General features: G+C 30.9%; 1 protein-coding gene across 1 annotated transcript in view; it reads right to left on the bottom strand.

Moving 5' to 3' along the window:
• The window catches only part of MS3_00007686 (uncharacterized protein), a 71,788-nt gene that overhangs the window by 14,528 nt on the left and 42,994 nt on the right, over positions 1–14,266 (bottom strand). The window contains exons 3-4 of the mRNA XM_051216002.1: positions 2,450–3,007; positions 870–1,628 (exon numbers count right to left, since the gene is read on the bottom strand). Of these exons, the coding sequence (XP_051066549.1) occupies positions 870–1,628; positions 2,450–3,007 (1,317 nt within the window). The remainder of the gene's footprint in view (positions 1–869; positions 1,629–2,449; positions 3,008–14,266) is intronic.

Here is a 14,266-nt window from a genome sequence, read left to right as displayed (position 1 = left end):
GCTAGAGTTGTTTGTTGTTGCACATTGAAATCAAATGAAAGACCACAAAAAAACAGGTAAAATCAAATTGATTTGTTTTTGTTCTGATTTTGAGATCTTTTGCAGTGCTAATTTACGAGATTTTGCAGGGTATCGAAAACTATTATCTTTCTAGAGAGACTTCTGAGTTGAAATACTTTAGTCCAGATTTCTAACGACACTATCAATCCAATAATGTAATGAAGTCAGATAAAAACAGATTTGAAAATTTTTTTACAGATATCAAGTCAAACCATACTTGCAACAGTCATAAGCTCATTATTTCGATGTCTTCTGGATAAACGGTTACATTTTATCATTAAACTGCATCACTAATATGAGCTACAGAATTATTTATAATGACATCTTGGTCTCTCAACTTGGTTTATAGAGTATCACACTAGTGACTTAGCGGCCTTTAGTTCAAATTTCGTCACAACCAAAGTTCTTCATTTGATTCAATCGTAACATTATGTCCAAAGATTTAAAAATTAGCACTAAAACTTAGCATAACGAACTAATAAGCTTTGCTAGTGGTTAGGAAGTAAAATGTAAACGATTCAACAATCTACTGTTTTACACTATCTTTAGAATATTTTTGAACCTAAGAGTTGATCCAGTACGAAGCAATTAATTCGTATAACTCATTTCTGAAGTATGGCTTCATATACTCGACTTTGGGTTTCCATGGGGGCTAGTGATACTACTCGGTTACCTAAATCAAAACAGGTGTTGAGCAGTTTGAGCCTGAAACATAATAAATAGAAACTGCATTAGTTAACTAATTAACCACCAATCTTAGTGACAATGAAATAAAACATGAACAGTTTCACATAATTAGTTTTACTTACTTGAGATGATAGGCTATCATTCGTCAAACCATCTTTTGCTATAAGCGTCAGTTTGTAAGTTTGTGGACTCGGCGGTCTATACATAGCACATAGCACACTTGGAGCTTGTGGGATCAGTGCGAATAATCCATTGTAATTATCTAATAATTCAAGGATACAACAGTCTAACATAGAATCCGACTCCATGTCTCTATCAATCACACGATGAGGCAAAGGTTCACATACAGGATTAGCGTCTTCTAAAGAGGATAATTTTTGATTTTCTTCTTTGATTGATTTCTCTTTTTTCCCAAACTGACTGTCAGATTTTGAATGTATCGTAGTAGCATTTAGTTGAGTTTGTTTCGGTATAATTAATGGGTTTAATTGTTCCCAAGTAAATGTGACATGTGAACGATGTGGTTCAATTAAAATGAATTCAGGTCGATTGTCATTTAAATTTAAAATTGTGATTACTACACTTGCCTCTGTACCAATATGGTTGATTATCGTATTAAAGTTATCATTTCTAACAGATTGTGAACGATGAATTGGTACTTCATTTTCTGCTTCTACTATAAGTGATATAGAAGATCTAGATTCTCTGTCAATTGGACGTCGAGTTCTCAATGTACCACTATTTCGATCAATTGTAATTAATTTCAAGTCGTCATTATTACCACGTAAATTGTAACGTACACGTTGATTTATTGTTGATACATCTTTGTCTATAGCTTCGACAACACCAATTTCTGTACCACCTGGTGCATTTTCAGCTACCTGAAATAATTTTAACGAAATATGAAACATGATACAATAAATGTCAGTGGAAACAAATATATTTTAAACATAAAATGATTCATAAGCAATTAATCTATATAAAGTAGTCTATTTACAGAGAAATATTGTTTCTACGGGCAAGAATTACTTTTATTCTCGTACGAAATAATAAATGTTCTAGAAAACCTCTATACATTATCGTCTAACGTAACTTCAGTCAGTGATACTTCCATGTTTGTATGGATGTCTGGCGTATCAATATAGGAACATTTGAATGAAAGTGTTTATATTATTCACCTCAATGAAATCCCTTCAATAACTCATTAAACTTCATTGATTATGTTTGATACAAGATCTTTATTTATTCAGTTACTTATTTATACTCTGAAATGCATAGCATTACTGAAAGTATCCATTTAAATTGGAGCGTATTTCTTATTGTTTGAAATCAGTGCGTGAAATACTATTCACTTTAACTTTTGATATTTTGGAAACCTATGATAGTTTAGGTAATTCTCACTGAATAATCGAAATAGTAGATTTTAACGTAAATTTAAATTGACATGTTTACTAAATTTGGTTTTAAGTAATTTAAGTAGGTGTATTTCAATCTAATCCAAGCGGTTAGTAGTATCATAAAGTTAACTAGTAATATTATAATGAAAGTTGTAGAAATTGATGAAACTAGTGGAAAGTCTTCTGATTTAACAAATTTATTTGATTAGAACTAAACTAATAATAATCGTTACCTTATGAAACTTTTATGTAGTTATGTAGTTGAGGTAAATTGCTAAGAGATATTAACTTCGTCTTGAACTTACCTCAAATAGATAGTGTGTATTCAAAAATTCCGGCATATTATCATTTGTATCTTCCACTGTAATGATGATACTTGCGCTTGAAGAAAGTGGTACAGGTGACCCAGAATCTTTTGCAATCACTACCAAATGATATTCACTACGATTTTCACAATCCAATGATTGAATAGTCCATAATTTCCCTGTGATTGGATCTATTCTAAAGAATGCAGTACTATTTACGAAATTAACTAATAGTGATGATGATGATGATGACGACGACGATGGCGTTGAAGCCGTCACTAGTGATGATATACTTGTTACTGTTTGTATAGATGATAATTCATATGGATTAACTAAACTGTAGGTAATTAGTGCATTAACACCTAAATCAAGATCTGTTGCATGAATCGGTGTCAACATGTGTACTTCTGCATGTAGTTGATTTTCGATTACTTGACCTGTGAATATACTTTTTGTAAATATTGGCTTATGTTCATTGATATCTGTAATAGTGATATGTAGACTGGCATTTCGTGATAACGCATATTGTCCTTCATCATCCATACATTCAATGGTAACCTGTTAAGTGTAAAAATAGTGTCACATAAATGCACTGTCTGAACAATATGAATTTAGAATTCTTATACGAAAAATTAAGCATATTAGACCGAGTGGTGGGAATCAAGTATCGAGTTTATAAATTCTAAGAACAGATAATATATTGGTGAGACATTCAAATACATCATTTTAAAAGGTGCTAAACATTGTTATAATTTGATTCATCCTTACCTGAGTTTGATAAAACCATTGTTTATATATTGTAAGTATTTAATATTAAACTACTAAGCTAACAAGATTAAAAATACTTTAAAATTTATTATTACCTAGCAAATTTTACAATACCAATGTATACTAATGGTGTATACATATGTGATCAGAACAAGCTATTTTATATCGCATATATTCACCACTGCTGAGGAGTCCCACAAAAGTGCTTCCAGATTTTCAATGGTTGTCTAACATCAATCGGTTCATGATCTCACTCAAAAACGTATCAATCTCCACAACCACTATAGTGATAAACCAATATGTGTTTAGACTCTGGAAAACCAAAATTATGAAACATTATCTTGTTATTTAGAGTTTATGAATTGTGTCTAGAGCTGGAGTGCAGGGCTAATTTTTTATCCCACTTTGTACTTGTCAGCTGGAGATAATGATCAAGTCAAGGCGATTTTCAAATGGTAACAAAAGTTAATCAAAATTCAATAGTGAATGTAAACAACAGAACAACTCCAACAATGATTTGTCTTGTGATTACTTTGGTTTTAAGAACTATTTTGTTTATATGAATACACATAAATGAATACTGTTTAAGTCATTTAAAATCTTAGAAAAATTCACCAAAACATGTCATTTATTACACTCATGAACATGTTCAGCTTTCTACCAATTATTGGCTTATTTACCTCAGTAGCACTACATTTGAATACAAATCTAAATATATATATATATCAATTGATTTCTTAAAAAAATATTTTCTTTAGACCACCATGACGGGAATTATATGTCGGTTGAGTTTCACGGTATTTTATATATTTCTTATTACGTAAATCTTATTTCAATTCTAAACTGTAAATAGTTAAATTGATTACTCAAAGCTTATGTAAACGTAGGTCGATAGACGTAATTCTAGTAGTTTTTAATTGATTTTCTTATCTTTATCATTATTATCTAGCTAAAAAAATATTTTTTCTTATTTGCATCTTATATTTATTCAGTGGTGACTTAACTGAGTTCTAATACATCAAATAAAAGGAGATAACAATTGAGACGTTCGGTAATGTTGGTCGGCGGCCTATGCTCCGTTGGGAGTAGAATGCCTGAGTAATCAACTTTATTTTCTGAATTAACTGAACTAATAATATTAATTTGTTTAATTATTAAGTTTTCTAATAATTTATCATTTACTATCTATAATATATTAAGCTTGTAAATGGAGCAACCATAATATGTTATGCATATATATATATATATATATATATATATATATATATATATAAGTAGTGACTAGTGGAGTTCAACCAGGTCTGTTGTGAGATAGCAACTCACTGAAGACAATGGTGGATGTGTCGCTCAATTTCGTGGATTAGTTGAAGTTAGACATTAACACTATTGGATGCCGGCTCAGTGGTCTAGTGGTTAAGTGCTCGCGTGCTAAACCAGTAGATCATGGGTTCGAATCTCGCAGGGGGCGAGGTCGTGGATGCGCACTTCTGAGGAGTCCCACAATAGGACGAAACGGCCGTCCAGTGCTTCCAGGTTTTCCATGGTGGTCTAGCTTCAACTGACTCATGATCTTAACCATTGATATGTGATGTTAAATAAAGTCTATTACAAGATATGAATTTGTATTTGATTGCCTTTTGTACTCACCAGATACATTTCAGATGTAAATAAGAGAATGTATGAAGTCTAAATTACAATGTACGCTGTAGGCGTTATAAATTACAAAACAAAATAGTATAAAATCAATTTTATTAGGGATTTGCAACGACATATTTATGTTAAATCAAGGTGAAATTATGTTATACATTTTGATAAATTAAAAGTCAATTTTTCCTTAGTTAAAGCAGATAAAGTAATATAAACCGTTCTGCAATTTAAAAGAAGTTGGTAGCATCTAGTTATAATGTTATTTAATGTCTGCATTCAATATTGTGATATTTAACAAAATATTTCTTGGTTGGATAAATGATTATCAGTTGGTTGAACATACAAATCCACTTTTTTGTACTGGTTGCTTGAACCATCCTATTGATGTTTAGGACTGCAAATGATTAGTCTCTTACTGTCATATGTGCATCCTGTGCAGGTTGCCTCAATATTAATTTGGTCACGAGCATTATAAGCAAAAATGGATGGTGGTTAGCAGTGGAAGAATCAAACAAGCAGATCAAAAAAGGAATTAAAACTTCACCCCGTTGTACAAGCTGGTGGCTATCTGAACTCAGTAGCTATGTGTATAACGCGATGGCATCTGGAGCGAACGGTGCTTAGTTCGGATCTCGGCGTGAACATTGACTCTGGGATGCAGGCACATCCATCTCACGAGTCCAAAATAGGGCGTAGCTCACATCCTGGATTCCACTTCTAGCCATTAACAATTTTGCCTACTTCAATTGACAGATAGTTCCCACAAGAGCAAGGTACATTGGCTGTAGCCAGCGCTCGCTTTCAACTCGGATACGGGAACATATTCCAGCTTGGTTCTATAAGGGGGAAAGGAAAGCATTTAGGAGTTCTATACTTGAACACCTAATCGACTGTAACCATTCTACAGATCCACAATTTGATTTTAAGGTTGTTTATACGATTCGTTCAAATCTAACCAGATTTCTTCGTATCCAACTCTTAAAAATAGCCGAAGCTCTTACCATCCAGGAGCTTAAACCAGAACTATGCGTACAAAAGAAGTACGTCTTATCGTTACCTTGGCCTTAAGCATTTTGATTATCCAATTATTATTATTATTACTATTATTATTATTATTAGTATTATTATTACTGCATTCTCCCCTTTACTTATGTCTTATATTCTCATTGTTTTATTCGTAAATGCTCATCATATCACCTTATTTATTTTTTACACCTCTATGACCTTTAACTATTATAACAAAAAATAACATTTTAATCATCTTATTATATTCACTAAATCTATTGTTACTATTCATATTACGTAATCAAGTATTATAACCTTTTTATTAGCTGTGTTCATATTTCCTCACGGAAATAGTACTTTTACAAAAACAAAATTTTCATATATATACGATTGTACAGCTTGATAATAAATTCGTTGAAAAGAGATCCCTTTGCTGAAATTCGTGTTTTAATTTTGCATACAACTTTGTTGTTGTTTGTGTTACTACAGCAACTGAAAATCTTGTATAAAAGTATCAGACAGAGTCCCATGAAGCCTTCTCGCATACTGAACTTGAGGTTTATCTAAACAGCTCTAAAGCAGTTATCCGTTTACACGACCAGTCACACACGGGTTTTCAGATGATTTTATGGAAAATATTGAGAATAGTAAAACTAAGTAGTCGGATAATGAATAAATGTTGAAAAAAATAATTTTGCTTAATATTTCATTCAAAGAAATCAGTAAGCCAGACATTCCTTTGTTTATAAATATTACCATAGTTAGCTTTCTACATTTCCTGCAAATCATTCAACCAGTTCTGAACTAAGGCATAATTATAAATCAAGATAATTGTAGGTCATTCCTGTGTTATTGAAAGGTAATATATTTAATTCAATAAATAACAGTAAGGAACTGATAAGCATTAAATCTCATTGTGAATTGATTTACGATTTTGTTTCGCTTTGAAATGATATTGATACCAAACTAGAGATATATTACATTCAAAAAGAGGATTATCATCTTGATAAATTTAGTCTTTATTTAATTATAATAAATATGATAAACATGATTTTGTTCAATTATTCAACTGTAGCAAGACAGATTTAAAGTAATGAGTAGTGAGTGAACATTATGTTGAAAAATCAATGAAAAATCAATCAGTTTATCAGATATATATATATATATGGTGTACACTACTTATGTTAAGAGACATAAGTAGCGTGTAGCACCAATCAGAAGTGGAATGACTGGCAGTAGAGTCTGAGAAGATCGAACAGGTAGATTGAGAACAGGAATTTAAACAGAGATTAATTGTAATAATAATAGGAATGAAAGCATGATGAAGTTTGTAAGAGACAATTGATGGGAGATATACAAATGAAGTATTTACTTTATGGTTTTCATACTTCACAAAGACAAATTAATTTTGCACTAATAATAAATTGATCTTCCCTAACTGAACGTTCGTTCACTACACATGTAACATGGTAAGTTTGAACAATTCATTATTTTTATTCCAATGGATGAAATAGATCAAAAGTTATCGTATTATTTATCAAGATAGTTTTACAAAAATTTGGAACATTTTAATGGTAAAATTTCTCAGCCTGAACTGTCGTAGAGTCATTGAAAACTAGCTGTGTTGTTCAATTATGAGACTCCTTAGTTGTGTATACTTGCTACCCAACCTAGGATCAAAATTATGATTAAAATGTTATAATTTCACATTTTTCATTTTATTATACATCCTCCAACTTCAGCGGTTACGAAGTTACTGTCTAATCGCTAATTCTGTTGATTGTGCAGACTACAAATTTTAGTATAGTTCAAGAAATTTATCTTGGTACTAGTACTTAATGGGCATGTGACTATTATGAGAGGAGGCGGATTTTTCTAAAATTTTAGAAAATACACTTTTTATTTTATAATTATCATTACTACATTTTGTATATTTAAGTTCGGTTTTATGATAATTAGTTTGGTTGAAATGTCCCTCATTATTCTCTTTCCTGTAAACATTTAACAAGATGATAAGTACTTCGGTTATTAAATTTTTAGACATAATTGTTTTATGGGCTTGTTATCTTGTTAGAGGGTAATTTTCGTTTCCTTTATGCTTATTGATCTTAGCTGAAAACCGTTATTAACCACTGATCATTTTATAATTTGGTATTATTCATTAACTTAAAATCATAACTCTAACCTAGATCGAATACAAGACTTTTAAATTTTGAGAATAAGACAGTACTGCATCAATAAGTCTAAGTTAGAGGGAATAACTCTCAGACTTTTCGTGATTAATAATAATCTTTTGTGTGACAATGGTTCAAGATTATCTTCGAAACACATATACATCATCATAAGTCTAACTAATTTATAACTGGCCATCTATCTTGCAGTCACTAGAAATTAATTTTCCAAGTCAATGATTTAATTTATATTCAGTATCCAGCATTTTCGACAGTTTATCATGATCGCATAGATAAGACATATGACATTAAAAATTATGAAGCCATTAAATAGATTAGACAAAATATTGTTAGTTTGTAAACTAATCCTAACGTGACTTATCAGATCATAATGACCATTTTTTAAAGTGAGACTTAGCAAGTTATTAAAATATATTTCTTTCAATTGATTATTTACAGTTTTGTTTAGTGTAATTAAGCTAAATAGCTAGCGCTATGACGTTCGAAGCAAAAGGCACTGGGCTCGAGTTTTGGAGTGAACATGGACTCTGAGATGCAGGTAAACCCCAAGGGGATGAAACGCGCGTCCTGGATTCCACTACTAACCACCATTTATCTTTGGTTATAGACAGAAGCATTAGTTAAAATCGAATGAGTTCTTATCTGGATTTAACCATATGTTGACAAATTAAATACAAAGCAATTTTGAATATCTACCATGTTAAAAAAGCAAATCAAAAGACCGAGTACAGTTTCTTACGAAAACTTGAAGTTTGACTTAAAGTTTTTGACGTCATAACCAGTAAAATGAAGTATAAAAATAACTATCTTTAAAACTTGTGTTAACAAACGGTAACAAGACTTCAAGCTTCTAGGTTTGTTTCTTTGTTGAATTGTGAGTGAACATTTTTATAGAAATTCCATATAAAGATGAAATGCTTAGTTGTAACTCCTCTTGTTTCCAATAGTTCCCCAGTCAGTATAGCTTTATAAACTGACACAATTCTCACAAACTTCTGCACTAATTCAGTGAGAGGGAAATTGGTTTCATAGGATAAGAGTTGGAATGCAAACTTAAAACACAGTCAATTTAGATCGATTCGACCACTTATCATATAATACCATACAACAAGCGTTAAGGAAAATCTGTTACCCAGACCAATAAGCTAGAAAAGGAAATCGCATAAACACTAACAATCATTGTTGCAATCCCTAAAATTATATGATTCATAGTTTTGAAACAAAATTTTCCAGCTAATCCGGTACTTTTTTCCATCGTTGACTATAGAATTCATTCATTGATTTTCTACTATAAATGTTTACATTTTATTTGAGGGACATTGTGTCGTTAATACATACCTTAAATCATGAAAACTCTAAACAGGTAATGTTGATATTAGTCATTTTGAATTGATGAGATTGAATTTTCTTTACCTAATATTTAAAGATTAATTCCTCCCACTTAGTTAATGCCACACCATTACATCCACACACAAATAGACAGTTAAACATTGTACATACACAGAAAAAAACAATAAATAAATTTCGATTTTTTATTCAAATATTTCACCGTCTATGCATATTCGACTGTATAAAACACAACTAGAACTCATTTCAAGAAATAAGTCCATTTGCATATTTATTTGAGAATTATAAAGAAAGTAAGAAAACGATGTAGGATGAAGTTAGCTCAACAAGAAGTGTTGAGAGAAAGGTTCAGGCAAAAAACAGAATATATTTGTAGGCATGAAAGATGAACACATATACCTAAACAAAAGTTTTTTTTTGAAAAAAATGTTTTCGATAGACAAACATTTGTTGTTTTAATAAATTAATAAGAAAAATAAACGAAAATTAACACATTTCAAAAGATTTTCAAATATATAAGCAACATGTATTTCTGCTCATTGATACATTGGTGAAATTCAAACCAAAGTTTTGCTAAGATAAGTTATCCGCCTATAGCCCCCCTGGGAGCTTCTACCGGTTCCAAGCCCGGATAAGGGAGGAGGGTTGAGAATGGGGTCAACGACCCCATCCCGTTGAAAAATAGCTCGCTAAAAAAAACTAAAACGCTAAGTTTCAAAGAAATATCTTTACGAAAGTAGACTGTTTTTAGGTATTAAACTATTTATCAACATATGGTTAGTGGTTGGAAGTGAAAAGAAATTATGGATATGACGGATAGTGAACTAGAAATTTCTGATTTAATGAATATGAATGATAACTGAAATGTGTATCGTTAATTTGTTAAAGTCCTCGGAGAATTATATAAAGCATAATAACATGTATTATGTAATGACGATTACATGAGATTCTGTTAAATTCTACATGAATACAAGTTTTTGTAGTCATTCTCGAAAGACTGCGTTATAGTGAGAGTTAATCGAAAATAGATTCTAGTTATTATATGAGTTATAAAGGATACTTTGTATTCAATTTGGGTGGAATAGTTGAGAAACCAATTCATATGATCTACTACACTATTTAAAACTGCTTTAATGACTAAGAAATTAACTTGGTTAACATAACTAGCCAAATTGGAAAGTGACAGAACAAATTATGGAAAAATTCTAATGGATCACTTTTATTTGAAATATGTACTGATGATATTATCCAGAAAGACTAAAATATTTAGCCAACAGAGTGCAATATGTCTAGAATCCTCAACTTGAGCTATGAAAAAATAAATTCGATTATCTTAATATCCTCCAAATTAACTGGATGAGTAGAGTTTTCTTTCTATTTATACTTAATTTAACAAACAAACGAACTGATAACACCACTCATGTATTTAAGTAAATGGATACATTTGTTCATAAATAACAGTATAAAATTTAATAGATGGTAAAAATGGTTGAATAAACACATAATTAATTGTGGCGTAAATACCTAGTAACAATAAACATTAATAAGTATGTCTGGTTATTTTTATCTTTTTTTTAATATTTATTTATTGTGAATAACAATAAAAAGTTGAGATGAAAACAACAATCAATTAGGACTCAAAGCTGCAAAATAATTTATGATTCTATTTATTGATTATTTTGGAAGAATGTGGACAAGTAGACTATAATTATGATAGAAAAAGAAATTGCAAAATATAAAAAAGCAAAATAAATTTAAAAGTACTTTTGTCACTATTAAAAAAATGATATGAATTATGGAAACATTGAAAAATAACGAGAACTTGACAACTATTCTGATGTTTACATTAATGACTCCACTGGGGAATGGATGCAAAATATTCAAATACCATGGAGTACATAAAAACAACTTGACATAATAGTCTATATTTCCATGTTCAGAGAATTTGCTATATGGTGTACTACTGTCAGTTATAATGACCACAATTTTGATATGACCGTACCATATTAATCGTAACGTTTCATCTGAACTTTAAGAATCAATCTAAAAGTTAAAGATTACTCAACTTAAGATTATTTCTCCTTTCGATTCTTTTTTCTATGCACTCTACTTCTTTCATTGATAAAAATATGTGATTTTCAAGACTTTACTTCAATAGATCCTAATAGTAATCTTTATCAAGTTTTTTCTTCGTGTTAAACTTAATTTTGTTTCATAAATATTTTTTTCACGACAATCTTTATCTACATACTACTTTCGTTCTTTTTTTTCTTAAAGAAGAAAGTAGGTCATTTTAACTTATAGTTAAATCAAATTAATTCCATTATTTTATCTGATACCTGTTTATCAAAATATTGTTATTTTTACTTTATCTGTCAACCTATTGTTTATTGACAAAAGAGGGAATAATACTATATAAAGGAGAAAATTATATATATATATATATGTATATATATATATATATATATATATATATATATATATTCATGATACGCAGTTTCTTGGTTTATAATTCAAATGATTGTGTTACTTAGAAGACAATTTCTTAAATGTATTCTTAAATGTGTTTACTAATTAAATTTTAAAAATATATTAAAGAATCATAAGGACAGATGGATGATAACTAGAAATGAAATCCAGGACGCATGTTTCACCTTATTTTGCACTCGTGAAATGAATGTACTTATATTCCAGAGTTGATGTCCACTTCGGGATGTAGGTACATCCAGCTAATGAGTCCGAGATAAGACGAAATGCCTGTCCTGGATTTCACTGCTAGCTACTATCCATCTCTGCTCATGATGCTTGTGACTTAAGGCAATATTAAGTCACTCTTCATAAGATGTACATATGCCAATAGGAGACTGATCAATTGTTGTTCTAAGCATCAATGGGAAGATTTAAGCAAACAATACAAAAGTGAATTAAGATATTAAAGAATCAGAAGAGGTTTAGTGGAGATTTTAGTAATTTTATAGTTTAATTCATGACTCAAGTAAAGCTAGACCACCACTGAAAACCTGGAAGCACTAGATAGCCGTTTCATCTTAGCATGGGACTCCTCAGCTGTGCGCATTCAAGATTCCGACCCGCGAGATTCGAACTCAGCACCTATCAGTTTCGCGCGCAATTGCTTAACCTCTAGAGCACTAGACAATAACACTGTTGGATGCCGGCTCATTGGTCTAGAGGTTATCGTTTGCGCGCAAGACTGATAGGTGCTGGGTTCTAATCTTGCGGGGCGGAATAACGGATACATAATGCTAAAGAGTCCCATACTAGGATAAAACGGCCGTCTAGTGCTTCCAGGTTGTTCATTGTTGATCTAGCTTGATTTGACTTATGGATTCAACTATGATATTAAAGAATCATTGAAAGCTAGAACTAATAATGACATGTTTCAAGTTAAAGTCGGTTTTCATTATGGATTGATATTAGCTAAGAAATTAGTGAAAATTGGAGAGCGTTGAACATTTCTTTTGTCCCACTTTGTGATTCTCTTAACAACGCATGAATATAAAACCGTTAAGGTTAGGACATATGAACTTCAGGTTTGATTTCCTCCATGTTATTTTTCTGACCACTAAGTTGAAATATGATGGTTCACATCTTAATTCTTAAACAACCACGATAACCATTGAGCGGCATTGATGACGACTGTTTCACTACTGATATGGGTGAAATTTTCTTGTCACGACTTCATACCAGAAACTGAAGTACTCATTTTGATAACACTCACATTCAGGAGTACGATACCAAGTATAGAACGTAAATTAACTTTTTATGATGTTTAAAATAGTATCGTAGTTGTGTAGTATCACGTATTTTAAATGTAGATAAAATAAATTACGCTATACTCTTGAGATATCATCACCTTTTATAACAGAGAATTTCTTCTAAGTAATCGGATCTACTTGGTTTCCATGTTGCATTTTGAAAAGACAAAAAGTCAGTATTCGGTCAAAGTCTGAACTACTGAGAGACAAGAATACTTTCATTACACAATTATCGGAAAAAACTCTGATATTCAGCTGGCTAGTTGAAATTGTGAAATTTCTATTATACAACAATATTCTTTGATTTTGTGTCACTCAATGGAATGGGGAAATCATAAGTTAGGTTACTAGAAACTGAACATTACTAAAAAGTAAACAAAAATACAACAACTTACCATCTGCTACCTAACTGATTGATATTGAGTGCAACTTAAGTGACGTGCTAGTAGTTATTTTAAAAGTTTCTACATAACTGATGCTAGCAAAGCAATCACATCTGCTCTATGGTTAGAATGATAGAGTCCTTAGATATTTTATTAAGAGTGACAAGAGTGGATATAACGTTAATTTAGTTTAATGTAAAGCATATAAAGATCATAGAGATAGTGTTTGTGCTTCAAACTACTGTCATAAATTTAGCCAGGATATCGTGGGTTATAAGCATCAATAATATAAAACATATCGTTTAAATAAATAATCTCAAAACTTAGATGTATGGTATAATTTCGACTCATATACAAGAATACACTTTTAATTTATTGAGCAACATAAAAGCTTATGTAATATATTGTGGTGTTTGTATGAACTGATGATTCGTTTGTACTTGATGACTGCCTGATGTCGAATTCCAAATACAATACTTTCGTTTGTCCTTATCTAGTATTTAATGGTTAGATTGAGTTATTTCTGGGATTCCTGGTTTGTACTAAAATTTAAATACTTCAAACCATCAAATATATGCTTTATGGTAAGAAATATCAAGCTGTCTAATTACCCAGGAATTAAAAAGTCTACCTAAGAAATTAATTTCATCTGAGCAAGCACGTGTATATACGTGAGCGTTTGAGTTTTCCGGTTGTTTG

This window comes from Schistosoma haematobium, chromosome 4 (genome assembly GCF_000699445.3).
Source record: "Schistosoma haematobium chromosome 4, whole genome shotgun sequence".
Lineage (NCBI taxonomy): Eukaryota > Metazoa > Platyhelminthes > Trematoda > Strigeidida > Schistosomatidae > Schistosoma > Schistosoma haematobium.
Note: the sequence above shows the minus strand (reverse complement) of the source record. Positions and strands in the feature narration are given on the sequence as shown.